Source organism: Anolis sagrei, chromosome 5, assembly GCF_037176765.1.
Source record: "Anolis sagrei isolate rAnoSag1 chromosome 5, rAnoSag1.mat, whole genome shotgun sequence".
Classification (NCBI taxonomy): domain Eukaryota; kingdom Metazoa; phylum Chordata; class Lepidosauria; order Squamata; family Dactyloidae; genus Anolis; species Anolis sagrei.
This window is the reverse complement of record NC_090025.1, coordinates 85,676,955-85,694,562: the sequence shown is the minus strand read 5'-3', so window position 1 is coordinate 85,694,562 and position 17,608 is coordinate 85,676,955. Positions and strand designations below refer to the sequence as shown.

The 17,608-nt window shown below is 42.4% G+C and overlaps 2 protein-coding genes across 2 annotated transcripts in view; one reads left to right on the top strand and one right to left on the bottom strand.

Annotated features, from left to right (window-relative positions):
* GSAP (gamma-secretase activating protein) overlaps positions 1 to 13,012 on the top strand; it is a 72,343-nt gene extending 59,331 nt beyond the window's left edge. The window contains exons 27-31 of the mRNA XM_060778319.2: positions 2,859 to 2,978; positions 4,142 to 4,203; positions 9,372 to 9,476; positions 9,720 to 9,813; positions 12,045 to 13,012. Of these exons, the coding sequence (XP_060634302.2) occupies positions 2,859 to 2,978; positions 4,142 to 4,203; positions 9,372 to 9,476; positions 9,720 to 9,813; positions 12,045 to 12,136 (473 nt within the window). The 3' untranslated portion in view covers positions 12,137 to 13,012. The remainder of the gene's footprint in view (positions 1 to 2,858; positions 2,979 to 4,141; positions 4,204 to 9,371; positions 9,477 to 9,719; positions 9,814 to 12,044) is intronic.
* Positions 13,013 to 15,005: 1,993 nt separating this feature from the next.
* Positions 15,006 to 17,608, bottom strand: part of CCDC146 (coiled-coil domain containing 146) — a 101,893-nt gene continuing 99,290 nt past the window's right edge. Inside the window, exon 19 of the mRNA XM_060778324.2 lies at positions 15,006 to 15,709. Coding sequence (XP_060634307.2) covers positions 15,506 to 15,709 — 204 coding nt within the window. The 3' untranslated portion in view covers positions 15,006 to 15,505. The remainder of the gene's footprint in view (positions 15,710 to 17,608) is intronic.

Genomic DNA, 17,608 nt, shown 5'->3' with positions numbered 1-17,608 from the left:
AGAAAATGCCTCTAGAACATGGCCATATAGCCCCGAAAACCTACAACAACCCAATACCGGAAATAATAATAATAATAATAATAATAATAATAATAATAATAATAGCTTTTCAGTCAGTGCTGACATTTTCATTTTAGACTCAAACACATTTTTGAAAAAATACGTCTCTCATGAAAACCTGATTTATTTTTATTTTTCTGAGCCACTCAACCACGTATTAATTGTATTCTGAATAAGTGATATATGGGTCAAAATACAGATTTTGAGGGGACCATGCATGCAAAGCCTGGTTGTCCTTGTGATGCTACCTCTGTTGTAAGCAGTAGGTAGTTTTCCAAGCAGAAAAACTGGGAAAATGTCTCAGCGCTAACCTGTGTCCCATGTTGCTTCCTAATTTGCCAAAGCAAGAGGCTTATGATTGGACCCAGTGGATTTGGCCTGGTTTTTAATCCAATTAAGAATGTTCTTGCCAGAGAACTTGGCTTGACCTGGTTGTTCGAGCAGGCATTTGAAATAGGCAGTGTAACTAACATAGGAATATGGAAAAATTGAATTATGAGACTGGATCTTGATTTTAACTATGAGACGCTAATGAGATGTTTTATTGACTGATTATGCTACTGTTTTAATCATCTAGTCAGTTGTAAGACCATGATGAGTGGTTGCATAACCACATGCTGGGGAGAGAGGTTCAATTTTGTCTGACCAAAAACATTACTTTCTGAACCTTCATCATTGCTACTTTGAGTGATGCGTGATTACAGATTAATATGCCACTAACCGTTTGTGCAAGATGTGTTCTGTGGGGTTGTTTTCTGGCAATTCCTTTTGATGCAAAGAACAGTATTTTGTTTTAGTAATAACAGAAAACTTTTATAGTGCTACCTTTTAGTTGACTAGAATAATTCAATGTTTTGGTATCCATTTGGATTAAAAGCTGATGCATACAAAAATCCGATGCAAGTTTCCAATCCTTGGTTTAATTTTGGGGGTTGTCTAGTATGCTGGGTATAAAATTATAATAATAATAAAATTACAAAAATTACTCCGCCTCCTCCTCCTTCTCTGCTGCCTTGTCTCATGGCGGCCTCCCTGGCAGGCTCCCCATCCTTCCTCTCTTCCTGGCTGCCTTTCTTGCTCAGGCCCAGGCCTCTCCCTTGTTGGCACCCGGGCCCCTGGGCTGCTTCCCGCGCTGCTCATATTTGAAAAATATTCTGTTCCTGGTTTGAAAGTGTTACTTCCTGTTTAATTGTGGAGTACTTCCTTTGAAAATAGTAGTTATACTCCAGAAATATGATTTTTGTGGTTGCCACAAACCAGGTTGCATTGGTTGAGACTCAATCAGATAGTCACTGAAAAATGATAGCAAATTTTGCTGCAGAATGTCCTGCAAAAACAATTTTGTTGCAGTTTAATGAACTTTTTCCATGTTTTTATGATAGACCCAATTAGGAAATGACATTTATAACCCAGGAACAAAAAATATGTTACATGATGTTATCTTCTTGTAATAACTTCAGTCTGTTTCCTCTTGTCAGCATGTATGCTGTTTGGATTGTTCTAGATATTGGAAGAGACCATTAGAATTATCTTGTCATTGCCAGATATGATCAGGTTCAAGGATTCCCCCAATTGGAAGAGACTCCTGGGAGAAAAGACCCACAGACACATACATGCCACAGATCAGTCAGGGCAAGGGCAGCTGCAGTCTTGTCAGTTCTCTTCTATGCAGTTGTATGTCAGTTCCCTTATATTTTTAACGTGACTTAACTTACCATATATTACAGGGTACTACACGACGGGGACTATAAGATGACCCCCAACTTTAACAAACAAAATAGAGAGTTGGGGATATACTCGCTGTTTAAGACGTCTCCGCTGCTCAGGCCGCTCTCTTTCCTTGCCCCACTCTGCCACCATAGCGTCTCTGCCTCCCAGCCCCCCAAGCCTCGCGAGAAGCACCTCTTCTTCTGAGAGACAAAGTTGTCTCGCAGGTGAAGAGGCGCTTCTCGCAAGGCCTCACCAGGAAGAAGGAGAGCGGCCTGAGCAGTGCGGGAGGTCCTTCTGCTCAGGCCGCGCTCCTTCTTCCTGGCCAGGCCTCGAACATTCTTAAATGGTTCTAGCCCAACTTACCTGTGCGAATGCATCTCCTCCTATGAACCAGCCAGAGTGTTAAGATTGTCTGGGGAGGCCCTGCTCTCAGTCCCGCCTGTGTCACAAGTATGTTTGGCGGGGATGAGAGATAGGGCCTTCTCAGTGGTGGCCCCTCGGCTGTGGAACACCCTTCCAACAGATACTAGATGCCCCCCTCCCTGTTGACATTTCAGGGGAAAGTGAAGACCTGGTTGTTCGAGCAGGCATTTGAAATAGGCAGTGTAACTAACATAGGAATATGGAAAAATTGAATTATGAGACTGGATCTTGATTTTAACTATGAGACGCTAATGAGATGTTTTATTGACTGATTATGCTACTGTTTTAATTGTTTTTAACTGTTTTATGATGTTTTTGAGCACTGAATTTTGCTATTGTTAACCGCTCTGAGTCGCCCGAGGGCTGCGAACAGTGGTATACAAATATAGTAAATAAATAAATAAATAAATTTGTGTGAGATAATGGAGTAGTGTAATGTCGTATTCTGACATGCTTCTCATAAATGCGTATGGAATTCCCAGCATCCCGAAGAGTAGCCATTTTCTGTTAAGAAATTATTATTATTATTATTATTATATCCAACATTTCTACCCCGCCCTTCCACATGTTCAGTTATAGATATCATTAGTTGCTGTTAAGCTTTTGCCACATTTCATTATCGTTTGCATTATTAGATTTCTGTCTCTCCCTGTCTGTGAATGCAGGGTTTCACACTTTGCTCATGGGGCTGGGCGTGCGCTGCCTCCCTCTGCACACACTCTTGCACTACATTGACCACGGAGTGCTACATTTAACTGAGATGAATACCACAAAGATTTTGAAAGGTAAGATGGATTTTATGCATTGCTGCTTATTATCTGGCAGCAGCTCTGAATGAGATATGATTTCAGTCTTCCGGCTCAAATCCATAGAGGGAGAATTAGCATTGCATGTGAACAGAAAATAGAGTAACAGAGGCAGAAATAATAGGAAAGAAATAAGTATAGTCTCCTACACCATACAAAAAAGAACAATTCAACTTGGTTCAGCATGTTGAACTTTTTAATTCAAAAGTGACAACATGCGTGTGTAAAAAGAAACAATTTTATCTGATATTCTGTATGTAAGTAAATATTATGAAGTACAGAAATATCATGTAACCCAGGATGATGAATGTTTAAGGAGCTCCATTGGCTGCCATTCATTTTCCAGTCCCAGTTCAAGGTGCAGGTGCTTACCAACAAAGTCCTAAACGGTTTGGGACCCGCCTACCTGCATGACCGCATCTCCGAATATGAACTTACACAATCTCTCTGATCATCTGGAGAGGCCCTGCTCACGATCCCACCTGTGTCGCAAGTGCATTTGGTGGGGACAAGGGACAGGGACAGGGCCTTCTCTGTGGTAGCCCCCCGACTCTGGAACTCTCTCCCCAAGGACATCAGACAAGCCCCAACGTTGGCAGTCTTTAGGAAGAGCTTGAAGACGTGGTTGTTCCAGTGTGCCTTTCCAGAATAGGAAACTCCAAGCATCATGTCCCAAATGCACTTTACTAGATAATTAAGATTGTCTGCACATTGCACCTATCTCCAAAAACCTATCTATTTCACCTGCCATGCCCAGCACTTTTAAATTTTTAATCAATAAATTGGCCCGGCCTTTAGTTTTAAATGCGTCGTGATGTTATTGTTCTAATGTTTATTGTTATTGCTTTAATGCTTATTGTTTTGCTTTATGAGTTTTATTGTTGTATTTGTTGTGCTGTTGTTTTATTGAGGGCCTTGGCCTTTTGTAAGCCGCACCGAGTCCTTCGGGAGATGTTAGCGGGGTATAAATAAAGATAATAATAATAATAATAATAATAATAATAATAATAATAACAGAATGTGTTCAGTGTTTACTAAGCAAGTGGTAATGGTAGTAAATTAAGTTGAGAGAGGATATTAAGCAATCTCTGTGTAGTCAGTGTCCTTTTCTTTTATGTACTTGTATCCTTTTTTTTTTTTAGAGCTGGACAACACCACAAAGAATGAAAAACTCAAGCTAAGTATCCTCACAAGGCTTCCAGAGGTAACTCCCATTCTGTTGATGCATGCGTGTCTTGGATCTCTCTGCAAGTGGATTTATTTTTACTGCTATGGACAGAGTGAGCCAAAGCCATTCCCTCCCCCAGATGCAGGAAAACCCAGGAAATGGGATTATGAGGGACAAAAGATTGGAAAGATATTAGAGCCATGAACCAATCCCTCTCCTTAACAGTGAAACTGTATCTGGCACTATAGTGTTGCCTAAGGGTGGAGTGGGGAATCTCTTCAGTCTATACTTTTGCTCCAAGCAACGTTAAAAGCCTGCTCTGTTGCTCTGCTTGGCTTTTGTATATGGAAAGGAAGGAGTGCAATCTAGTCTAGTGCATCAATGAGGAAAGTGCCTTTTAGTTGTCCAGGATAAGATATGAAATCCCCAGGCTCTCTGTCTTACAAGAGTGACTATAGAATTAATGCAGTTTGACACCACTTAATTTGCCATGGCTCAGTGCCATGGATGCCTGGGATTTGTAGTTTGGTGTAGCACCAGCAGTCGTTGGCAGAGAAGGCTTAAAACTACAACTCTCAAGATTGCATAGCATTGAGATATGGCAGATAAACTAATGTCGAACTGTCAGTGGTCCTCAAACTAAGGCCCGAGGGTTGGATACGGCCCTCCAACATCATTTATCTGGCCCTCCCTTGGGGTCATCCTAAGTCTGAAATGAAAGCACACAACAGCAACAACAACAACAATCTTATTTCATCAGTCAAAAGAAGCACACACTTCCCATTGAAATACTAAGTTTATATTTGTTAAAATTGTTCTTTATTTTAATTATTATATTGTTTTTAAGTGTTTTTAGCACTACAAATAAGATGTGTGCAGTGTGCATAGGAATTCAGTCATGCTTTTTTCAAATTATAATCTGGCACTTCAACAGTTTGAGGGACTGTGACCTGGCCCTCTGTTTGAAAAGTTTATTGACCCCTGGTGTAGATAAACTGGCTTGACTTTGAAGGAGCTGGGGGTGGTCACGGCCGACAGGGAGCTCTGGCGTGGGCTGGTCAATGAGGTCACAAAGAGAAGCGAAAGAATGAATAAACAACTAAGATGCACCCCCGGTGGCGCAGTGGGTTAAACCCCTGTGCTGGCAGGTCGCAGGTTCGAATCCGGGGAGAGGCAGATGAGCTCCCTCTATCAGCTCCAGCTCCTCATGCGGGGACATGAGAAAAGCCTCCCATAAGGATGATGAAAACATCAAATCATCCGGGCGTCCCCTGGGCAACGTCCTTGCAGACGGCTAATTCTCTCACACCAGAAGCGACTTACAGTTTTGCTCCTGACACAACAAAAAAAACCTAGAGTATGTTTGGTGTCATGGAGCACTGCAGAGGGAAAACTGCTGTTCACAACAGCCTTTATGCAGTATAGTAAGTAATAGGAAATGCTGGGAGTTTGAGTTCTGCAATGTCTAGAAAGCCACACTGGTCCACCTGGTCAATGCATGTTGTTTTAAATAAAGGCTTCTTCCCTGCCTTCCCTGCTCAATGCAGACCATAAAAACATGAATTTATTCAAAGATATTTTAAAAAATCAAAACTATTAAGAGTGAAAATTGTCTGATTAACCATGATATTTTGATGATGCTTTTAATATTTTTGAAACATTGATAGCTTATGTTTCGAGGAGGCTGTCAGGATATTTGTACAATTTGGAAGATGTTAACATCCACTGCGTTGATCCCTGAGCACTAGCAACAAGTAGAGCTGCTTTTAAAAGCTGCTTAGCATTTATTTCCGAAGAATTTGTATTTCCTCCCACAGACAGAAAGAAACCCTACACTCTTCCCTAATTGTGAGAAGTGAAACTGAGCTACACGTGCTTCCCGTTCAGCTCGCAAAGACTAAACAAAATATTATCAGTAGGGAAACTACTGGCTCAGATTTGTACCTTTTTGGATGGATTGCAAATAGTATTATTTATCTAATATTCCTTGTACAGCCTCCCCCCTTCCCCCCAGTTTTGCATCCATGGATTCTACCACTGATTGCCTGGGAGTACTTTTTTTTAATTCCCCCCCAAAAACCTTGATTTTGCCATTTTATAGAAGGAGCACTATTTTACAACATCAATAGGATTTACTTTCACTGATCAAGGATCTGGAGAACAAGCCCTATGAGGAGCGGCTTTAAGAGCTGGGCATGTTTAGCCTGAAGAAGAGAAGGCTGAGAGGAGACATGATTGCCATGTATAAGTATGTGAGAAGAAGCCATAGGGAGGAGGGAGGGAGCTTATTTTCTGTTGCCCTGGAGACTAGGACGCGGAACAGTTGCTTCAAACTACAAGAAAGGAGATTCCATCTGAACATTAGGAAGAATGTTCCTAATTCCAAGGAAGCCCCTTGGGTGCTGGACGAGTGCCTGACCGCTGTGGCTGTCTGGATGAGGAGGAACAAGCTGAAGATCAATCCTGACAAGACAGAGGTCCTCCTGGTCGATTGTAAACCGGATCGGGGTATAGGGTGGCAAACTGTGCTGGACAGGGTTACGCTCCCCCTGAAGTCACAGGTCCGCAGTTTGGGTGTCCTTCTCGACTCATCGCTTATGCTTGAAGCTCAGGCATCGGCGGTGGCCAGGAGGGCCTTTGCACAATTAAGACTCGTGCGCCAACTGCGACCGTACCTCGCGAAGGCGGATCTGGCCAGGGTGGTCCATGCCTTAGTCACCTCCAGATTAGACTACTGTAATGCACTCTACATGGGGCTGCCCTTGAAAACAGCCCGGAAATTCCAACTGGTCCAACGGGCGGCGGCCAGATTGTTAACTGGCACTCCTTACAGGGAGAGGTCAACCCTCCTGTTTAAGGAGCTCCATTGGCTGCCGTTCATTTTCCGGTCCCAATGCAAGATGCCGGTGCTTACCTACAAAGCCCTAAACGGTTTGGGACCCACCTACCTGCGTGACCACATTTCTGTATACGAACCCACACAATCTCTTTGATCTTCTGGGGAGGCCCTGCTTGTGATCCCACCTGCATCGCAAGCACGATTGGTGGGGACAAGGGAGAGGGCCTTCTCTGTGGTGGCCCCTCAACTCTGGAATTCACTCCCCAAGGATATCAGGCATGCCCCGACGCTGGCAGTCTTTAGGAGAAACTTGAAAACGTGGCTGTTCCAGTGTGCCTTCCCAGAATAGGAAACCCCAAAGCACTTGTCCCTAAACTTAATTTATTAGTGATCTAGGTAGGATTGTCTGCACACCCTATCTTCTCCAAAAATACCTATCCATTTCACCCAGTCATGCCCGGTTTCTAATTTTTTAATCCATTACAACTGGCCCTGACACTGATTTTAAATTGTGTTGTGCTATTTTAATGTCCATTGCTTGAGTTATTTATTGATGTATTGTTGTTGTGTTGTTTATTGATGTATTGAGTCTCAGCCTCTTGGACGTTGCACCGAGTCCTTCGGGAGATGGTAGCGGGTTATAAATTAAGGATTATTATTATTATTATTATTATTATTATTATTATTATTATTATTAAGAACTATCTGACTGTGAGAGATGTTCAGCAATGGAAGTCTCTGCCTTGGAGTGTGGTGGAGGCTCCTTCTTTGGAGGCTTTTAAACAGAGGCTAGATGGCCATCTGTCGGGGGTGCTCTGAATTTTCCTGCTTCTTGGCAGGGGGTTGGACTGGATGGCCCATGAGGCCTTTTGCAACTCTATGATTCTATGCTGCTCCACAGCAACTTTGAAAGCAAGCAAGCATTATAGTTGATAGGTGCAAATACAGTGCAGGTTCCTGGCCCCTTTTGGGGGGGGGGGTGTCCTGGTGTCGCACATCAGAGGGCATAAGAAGAACTATTCCATATGATCCTATGAAACCTGGTTTTGCATCTCACATTCTTCTCTATCATGTCTATTTCAAGAAACAAGCTGAACTTTCTGACAGAGAAGGGTTCTTTATTTGGCAGCACCGAAAAACAAAGCTAGCTCTGTCCTGCTACATTTTGTTGAAGGGAGTCAATTCAGTAGGGCTGTAGTATTGCATCTTAAGTCTTCTAATCCTTAGAATCAGGATTCTTCAGTTAAATGTTATTTCAGGTCTATTACCACGAATCGATACTATTTTATTTATTTATTTACTTCATTTATATACCGCTTTTCTCAGCCCTCAGGCAACTCAAAGCGGTTAACAACAGCAAAATTCAATGCAAAACATCATAAAACGATTATGGGACAGTTAAAACAATAGCATCATCAACAATTAAACATCAATGTAACAATCATTAGCGTCTCATCAGTAAAATCAGAATCCAATCTCATCATCCGTTAATCCGTGTTCCTATATTCATTACACTACTTAATCGAATGCTTGTTCGAACAGTCAGGTCTTCACTTTCCTCTGAAACGCCAATAGGGATGGGGCAGATCTGATATCTATAGGAAGGGCGTTCCACAGCCGAGGGGCCACCACTGAGAAAGCCCTGTCTCTCGTTCCCGCCAGGCGCGCCTGTGATGCAGGCAGGACTGGGAGCAGGGCCTCCCAGATGATCTTAATGTCCTAGTTGGTTCATAGGAGGAGATGCGTTCAGAGAGGTATGTAGGGCCAGAACCGTCTAGGGCTTTATAGGCTAACGCTAGCACTTTGAATTGTGCCCGGTAGCAAACTGGCAGCCAGTGGAGCTGGCATAATAGAGGGGTTGTATGCTCCCTGAGTGCCGCTCCTGTTAGTAACCTGGCTGCCGAGCGTTGGACCATTTGAAGCTTCTGAACAGTCTTCAAAGGCAACCCCACGCAGAGAGCGTTGCAGTAGTCTATACGGGATGTAACCAGAGCGTGGACTACCGTGGCCAAGTCAGACTTCCCACTTTCACTGCATATAGTTCATTCAGACTACTTTCACTGCATATAGTTCATTCAGAAAATAAATTATATATGTTTATTCAGAAGCTTTTACAAAAACACTTATTTGCTGTGGCATTGGCTGTCTGTTTTAAATTTTGGACACTTAACTGAAGATTTCAGGAGTCTAAAAAAAGTTATCAGCTTAGATAATTGCACAAGCAAGCATCAGGAAGAAGCAACCCATTTACTAACAGGACTCCCATTTACCATTACACGTGCACCCTATATCTGAGAGTTCTAATATCAGATCTGTGTTTGATATACATATTTTGAAGGTTTGAATGGGTTATTTTGTTATACAGGAAATTGGTCACAAAATGTGTCACATATGGAGCAATCCTGCAAGATCTAATCCTGCTGCACAGAACTATGTTAAGCTCTTGCTTGAGAAATGCAGAAATAAACAGGTAAGAGTTTGCGTATAAACACATCTTGACAATAAAGGACAGACACCTGTCCTAGTGATTCCTGGCCCCATAGGAATCTTTACATGTCCATTTATTTGAATGGCAGTGGGGCATCAAAATCACAAATATCAAACAGTGGCATAGCAGAAGAAGTGGTTTTTATATTATTATTATTATTATTATTATTATTATTATTATTATTATTTCCAATACCTGAATCTAAAGTGTCATTTTCCTTTACAGTACAGAATGCTAGTGGTGGATGGGCTGTCAGCTCGAATTGAGTTTCTTCCACTCAACTATTTGATCAATATATTAGCAGAGGCGGAGTGCCAAGGTATTCCTGAAGTCCCTTAGCCTCATTATTTATTACTGTATTTTCCGGGATACAAGGTGACTGCAGGTATAAGATGACCCTCCAACTTTTAAAGATAAAATACAGAGTTAGGGATATACTCGGTGTTTAAGACTACCCCTCTTCCAAAACTATGCCCCTGCCACTCTCGGTTCAAAGACCTCCTCCGCCCTCGCCGCTTACTTCCTCTGAAGGCCACTAAGCTTGCCTAGGCCCAAGGAAGTGCATCCAGATGACGACTCCCAGCAGTGCTGGGTGGCGGCATGCCTTGGATGTGCTCCCAGAGGCATTCTGGGAGCCGTAGGAGGCAGGGAATTACTACTCCCAGAATGCCTCCGGGAACACGTCCAAGGCGCACCGCCGCCCAACGCTGCTGGGAGTCATCCGGAAATGCTTCCTTGGGCCTCTGGAAGATGACTTCCAGCAGCACTGGGCGGCAGTTTACCTTGAATGTGCTCCCAGAGGCATTCTGGGAACAGTAGTTCCCTGACTCCTACGGCTCCCAGAATGCCTCTGGAAGCACATCCAAGGCATGCCGCCTAGCGCTGCTGGGAGTCGGTATCCAGAGGCGCTTCCTTGGGCCTAGGCAAGCTCAGTAGCCTTCGGAGGAGGTAAGCTGCAAGGGCGGAGGAGGTCCTTGAACGGAGAGTGGCAGGAGCTGCAGGGAAAGCCCAGTGGGCTGTCACCCCCAGCCGGTCTCCGTGGCAACGCAGCCTGCCACTCCTCCTCCCCATGCCCTCCCTCCCTCCACCCTCCTCCCTCCTCTCTCCCTCCTCAAGCTGCGCAACTAAGGGAGATTTTTTTTTTACTTATTATTTTAATTTATACCCGGCGTACTAGTTTTTTTTTGTCGTGTCAGGAGTGACCTGAGAAACTGCAAGTCACTTCTGGTGTGAGAGAATTGGCCGTCTGCAAGGACGTTGCCCAGGGGACACCAGGATGATTTGATGTTTTATCCTTGTGGGAGGCTTCTCTCATGTCCCCGCATGAGGAGCTGGAGCTGATAGAGGGAGTTCATCCGCCTCTCCCCGGATTTGAACCTGCAACCTGCCAGCACAAGGGTTTAACCCACTGCGCCACCGGGGGCTCTGGCGTACTAGATGACCCCCGATTTTTCATAAGATTTTCCAGGCTTAGAAAATCGTCTAGTACGCCGGAAAATACGGTAGTTTTTTTAAAAAATCTTATCCTATCCTGTAAGCCACTCCGAGCCCCAGGGGAGTGGCGGCATATAAGTTCAAATAATAAATAAATAAAATAATAAATATTAGTGCCCTATTTACTTGGGTTTATCAAAAGCCTGATTGGAATAATGGCCAAAACAACTGTCATTTTTCTTACCATGTGTTTGATGCATTTTATAAGTATTACAAAATGCATAAGTATCTACTACGCTTTGCACATTACAGTACAAATGGTGCATGGTAGCCACTCAAGTTCCTTCCATGTAACATTAGTGACATATGAAACTTCCTATATCAGTATCAAAATTCCATTGTGTTTACTGCTGGGAGAAGAAATTGTGTCATGTATTTTGGAAGCACCCATCATTGTTTTTCATTGCTGTCTTGGCCTCAATACTTAACTAGGCTACTGGGTGTCTACCGCAGAAGCTAATGGGCAATCTTGTGTCATACTTGGAAGGACATAAAATACGTAAAGAAAAGCTAGAAAGTATGCAGCTTTCAGCTGCAATTATCTTTCATTGTTTCTTAACTCAAGGAAGATATTTACTGTCATTTTAGATCAGGGGTCCTCAAACTACGGCCCAGGGGCCGGATACGGCCCTCCAAGGTCATTTACCCGGCCCTCGCTCAAAGTCAACCGAGGTCTGAAATGACTTGAAAGTACACAACAACAACAATAACAATCCTATCTCATCAGCCAAAAACAGGCCCACACTTCCCAATGAAATACTAATAAGTTTATATTTGTTAAAATTGTTCTTCATTTTAATTATTGTATTGTTTTTAAGTATTATTAGCACTACAAATAAGATATGTGCAGTGTGCATAGAAATTCATTCATTTTTTTTCAAATTATAATCTGGCCCTCCAACTCTTTAAGGGACTGTGACCTGGCCCTCCGTTTAAAAAGTTTGAGGACCCCTGCTTTAGATAGTCATGTTAGTTTTTTTTTTCATATATGAATTACATTTTGATATTATCAAAAGCAAACCATATAAACCTTATATTCTGCATGATCTTTCCTAGGATGGGCAGCATCTGTGCAGCCAGAGAACATGAATGTAAGATTGCTTGAAGAGTTGGCACTGAAGCACACTACAATCCTCTTGGACCTTTAGTATTCTTACTGCAAAGAAAATGGGCACCACATCAGATTTGCCATCTAACAAGCATAAAAGTAAATGCCAATCCAGGTTAAGGGGAATACTTGGTGTTTAGAACGGTGGTGGGAAACTATAAAGATTGTTGCCAGAATCTATTGGGAAATTGCGAAGACATAACCGTGTTGTGCATTCACAACTACTATGTATTTATTACAGCTATGCAATTGAGGGGTTGCATAGGGGCCATGAGAAGCAGAATTCACTACACATCAATGTTGTACATAGTACACGGCGGTCATATAGGAATCCGGTGTGTGTCTTTAGAAGAAATGCCAAAATGTAAAGGTGGTGACTATTATTACTAACTTCCGTTGTGTATTTTCTAGTGCCCCCAAAAGAGTTATGCTCAGGTAGCTACAAGGAATTACCAAATTATCCTCAATTCCCAAATTTCATTTCTGAACACAGGATGGAGTGAAGATGAAAAAAAAAAAAACTTCCGACAACAAGGTAATAAAAACAGGCAGCTATTGTACAGCAGGCAGGATGAAAAATCCCAGATGGCAAGTAATATATATTTGTGGAAATAATGGGAACAAATGTATGGTTTTGGATATTAATATTGTATTAACAGTCTGAGTAAAGCTGGAGGACAAATCCGGCCCTCCTCATTTGGTAAACTCCCATCCTCTTGGCTGTGCTGACTTGGGCCGATGGAGTTGCAGCCCCAACAATCTGGAGAAACACAGTCTTTAAAACGGATTTCTTGTATGCGTTTGTAATATATAATTGTTACATAAGGGAATTAATTTTCTGCTTTGGCATATTTATTTCATAACCCACTGGAAATTATTGTGAAAACACTATTAAATAGAATTGATGGGTGAAAGACTAAGGTGTTTGTCTTAATTCCTTCACTGAAGACTTACATCACAATCCATGCTACAGGAAAAGTGCTTATTAATTTTTAGTTGTAAATTTGGGATTCGAAATGAAAAGCTGTTATTATTTAAAATGTGATCCATAAATACTGTCTGTTTTCTCACCTATGCTTATGCAGCACTCGGCTACCCAGTTTTAATTTCTAGTCGTGATTTGACAATTTCTAACAACAATAGAAAAGAGGTTCTGCAGCAAAGATTTTTTTAGTTTCCTTTTTGCTGGCATCCTTACAGTACAACAGCCTCACTTCTTAGTTGGCATCATGTTAGAGAATATACTAATAAGTTTATATTGGTTAAGATTGTTCTTCATTTTAATTATTGTATTGTTTTTAAGTGTTTTCTTTGCACTACAAATAAGATCTGTGCAGAGTGCATAGGAAATCATTCATAATTTTCCCAAATTATAATCCGGCCCTCCAACAGTTTGAGGGACTGTGACCTGGCCCTCTGTTTAAAAAGTTTGAGGGCTCCTGGTCTACATGATCTACTTTGAATTGGATTATATGAGTCTACACTGCCATGTAATCCAGTTTATAGCAATAAACTGGATTATATATGGCAGTGAAGAAGGGGCCCCAGACATGATGGTTCCCAGAGTTTTTCAATATTATTTATTTATTTATTTATTTATTTCGCGCATTTCTACCCTGCCCTTCTCAACCCCCGAGGGGGGACTCAGGGCGGCTTACAAAAGGCACAATTCGATGCCAACATAAACATAACAATGGATAAAACATGTAAACAGCAATTATAACAATTAAGACAGTCAGTCCATACATTAAAATCAATAAAAACAATCTAATCCTCAGCGTTCGCCATCTCATAGTCCATAAATTCATTCCATATTGTCAAGTACTCTCGATTCTGGTCATCATTGTCCTTATCTAACCGCCAGATTGCCCGAAAGCCTGGTCCCATAACCATGTTTTTAATTTCCTTCTGAAAGAGAGGAGGGATGTTGATGACCTAATTTCCCCGGGGAGTGAATTCCACAAGTAAGGGGCCACCACCGAGAAGGACCTGCTCCTCGTCCCCACCAATCTCACTTGTGATAGAGGTGAGATCGAGAGCAGGGCCTCCTCAGAAGATCTCAAACTCCGAGGTGGGACATAGAGGAAGATGCATTCGGATAGATACGCTGGGCCGGAGCAGTATAGGGTTTTTTGTGTTGTATTTCGGTGTCGATGTTGACTTTGGTGGAGAAGTGGCTGCCAAGGTAGCGGAAATGGTCAACATTTTCTAATGTTACACTATTAAGCTGTATCTCTGGCATTGGGGAGGGGATGGCTGGTGACTGCTGGAACAGCACTTTGGTTTTCTCCATGTTCAGTGACAGGCCAAGCTTTGTGTATGCTTCTGCGAAGGTGTTTAGAGTGGCTTGTAGATCTTCTTCTGAATGCGCACAGATGACATTGTCATCAGCATACTGGAGTTCTATAACAGATGTTGTTGTAACCTTGGTTTTGGCTTTCAGTCTGCTGAGGTTAAACAGCTTGCCATCTGTCCAATAGATGACTTCCACTCCGGTGGGAAGCTTCCCGTCAACAAGGTGAAGTATCATAGCAATGAAGATGGAGAATCGAGTTGGGGCAATAACACATCCCGATTCCACCTTAAATGGGTCACTTTGGGAGCCATTGCTGTCCAAGACTGTTGCCATCTGAAGGGGCTAGCGTGTGTTATAGGATCATATCTGCTTCCTGGAAAAAAGTGGGGAGATGGGCCATCTGTAAGAATCCACGATTGAATTTGTGGAATTCCAGTGTAAACAGAATGGCCAGTTCAGTATTTTTATAGGGATGTGGAAGGACTTCCTGTTCTGTGGGGTAAGAATTCCCTTATCTGTGACATACAGATACCAAAACTTGCATCAGACTGGTTCCTCTGACACTAAAAAGGGAGAAGTCAATCCCCAATTTCAAAGAAATAGCATGACTCTATTTTACTTCAAAGTTCACTTTATTTATGCAGTGAAAAAGTTTCATCTGATGTGTCATGAGCAACTAGATTTCTGATGTTAACAAATGATTGACGTAAAGAAGATGAAACCATATGCTATCTGGAGTATTGTAAATTGCATTTCAAAATATCCCGTGAAATTTCTGGATCTGAAATTCATAAAAGAATGTTGCCAAATTTTTGGATCTGAAATTCAACCGTATGTTGCCAATGGCTATCTAAATGTACTTTAATATTTGTAATTATTCATACCAGGGATTATTTTGCATTCTTCCCTGAGAATAAATATTTGAAAAAATGTAATCCCCACCCAACTTAAACCATTCATCAATACTTACTTTACTATGCTGCCCATTTCATTGCTGAAGAGATGGAGTGAAAAAGGCTTGCTTTATCTATGATACCATAAAGTTGTACATCCAGGTGCAGTAAAATATAGAGCGGTTTTATCACAGATACCGAAAACACAGTAGCTTTAACTTTAGATTTCAATTGGCCTTACAACTGGCTTTCTAATGTGCCTCATATTTGCACTTGGCTCAGCTGGCTTGAATGGCGCTAGTGCTCCATAGGGCCGTGGGAGAGGGAGAACATTTTCTTCATCTGGGATGTAGGCATTGGGACGCTGCTCAGCTGTGGTGTATATGCTGGTTACTAAGGCATACTGTTCCTCTTCGGCAGCATGCTGTGGAAAACAGAATGAATCATTTGTTACATGCAAATTGACAATTACAGTGGTTCTTAGAAATATCAATGGAATATTAACCGAGACTGTGGAGCAGCTAGCTGGGAGTCAGCTGCATTAAGATCACTACTGAGTTCAAAGCCAGCCAGGGTCGGAGTGAGCTTCCGACCAATTTGTGTAGCTTGTTGTCAACCTTTGCAGCCTGAAAGACAGTTGCATCTGTCAAGTTGGAAATTTAGGTACCACTTATGTGGGGAGGCTAATTTAAGTAATTTACGAGGCCATAAAAATCTCCAGCAAGCATGTGGGGAATGAGGAAGTACTTAATTGGTGTTGCAGACAGACAGTGAAGCGACAGCTCCCCAGGTGGCCATAAAAAGTTGGAATGTTAAATAGCCTCTGACTGTCTGTCTATATATGTTGTGTGTCTATGGCATTGAATGTTTGCCATGTGTATATACGTTGTAATCTGCCCTGAGTCCCCTGCAGGGTGAGAAGGGCGGAATATAAATACTGTAAATAAAAATAAATAACAAATAAATGTGTACACTCTGATTGCAGCTAGGATTAAAGGGAGGATGTATTGAGTTATCATAGCCAATGACATAACCAGAATGAAAGAGATGCATCAGGTTGTCCCTGAAGTTGATCTTTTGGTGCTAATCTGATAGGGGAGAAAATTTATTGATGGGTTTGGCCAGAATGGACAGGCTGAAAATCAGTGTACTGCTCTTGAGATTATCTATGGACTGCATAGACTGCGAGGAGGAGGTGGTGGTGGTAGTGGTGGTAGAGGAGGAGGAGGTGGTGGTGGTGGTGGTGGAGGAGGAGGAGGAGGTGGTGGTGGAGGAGGAGGTGGTAGAGGAGGAGGAGGAGGTGGTAGAGGAGGAGGAGGAGGAGGATAAAAATAATGCAAAGACTCTGGCACAAGCCAGTGAAGGTGGTCTCAGTGGTGATCGGCACACTGGGTGCAGTGCCTAAAGACCTTGGCCTGCACTTAAATACAATTAGCACTGACAAAATTGCCATCTGTCAGCAGCAAAAGCCCCCCCCCCCCCCTACTGGGATCTGCATGCATTATACGCCAATACATCACGCAGTCCTAGACACTTGGGAAGTGTCCATCGTGTGATCCAATACAACAGCCAGCATAGTGACCTTGTTTGCTCTGTACTAATCTTGTTATGTTTCTAACAACAACAACAATAATCATCATCATCATCATCATGGGAGTAAAGGAAATGGAAATTCAGTTCTGGTTTTGAAAAGTGGTTGTTTTTCAAACAGTCCAGGAAACCTATTTTAAAGGGGATTTGCCTTTTCTACAGTATTCCAAGAAAAGCAATCCGCCTCCTTCCTCCAAGTGGTAGTCTGGGGAATCTAGAGAGGCCAAGGCTTGCCAAAAACAGCCTTGTGGGGTTCCATCTGACTGAAATTCTGCACTTGGTAAACTCCTACATTAAGCTCTACACTACAGTCTTCACTGGATACAAAAATATTTTAGCCAGCAAACCAATAATCACTCCACAAATCTTGTTGAAGACTTTCATGGCCGGAATCACTGGGTTGTTGTAGGTTTTTTCGGGATATATGGCCATGTTCTAGAGACATTTCTCCTGATGTTTCGCCTGCATCTATGGCAAGCATCCTCAGAGGTAGTGAGGTCTGTTGGAACTAGGAAAAAGGGTTTATATATCTGTGGAATGGCCAGGGTGAGACAAAGGACTCTTGTCTGCTGGAGCTAGGTGTGGATGTTTCAACTGACCACCTTGATTAGCATTTGATGGCCTGGCAGTGCCTGGAGCAATCTTTTGTTGAGAGGTGATTAGATGTCCTTGTTTGTTTCCTCTCTGTTGTTGTGCTGTTCTAATTTTGGAGAACACAGAAATGCTAGATCAC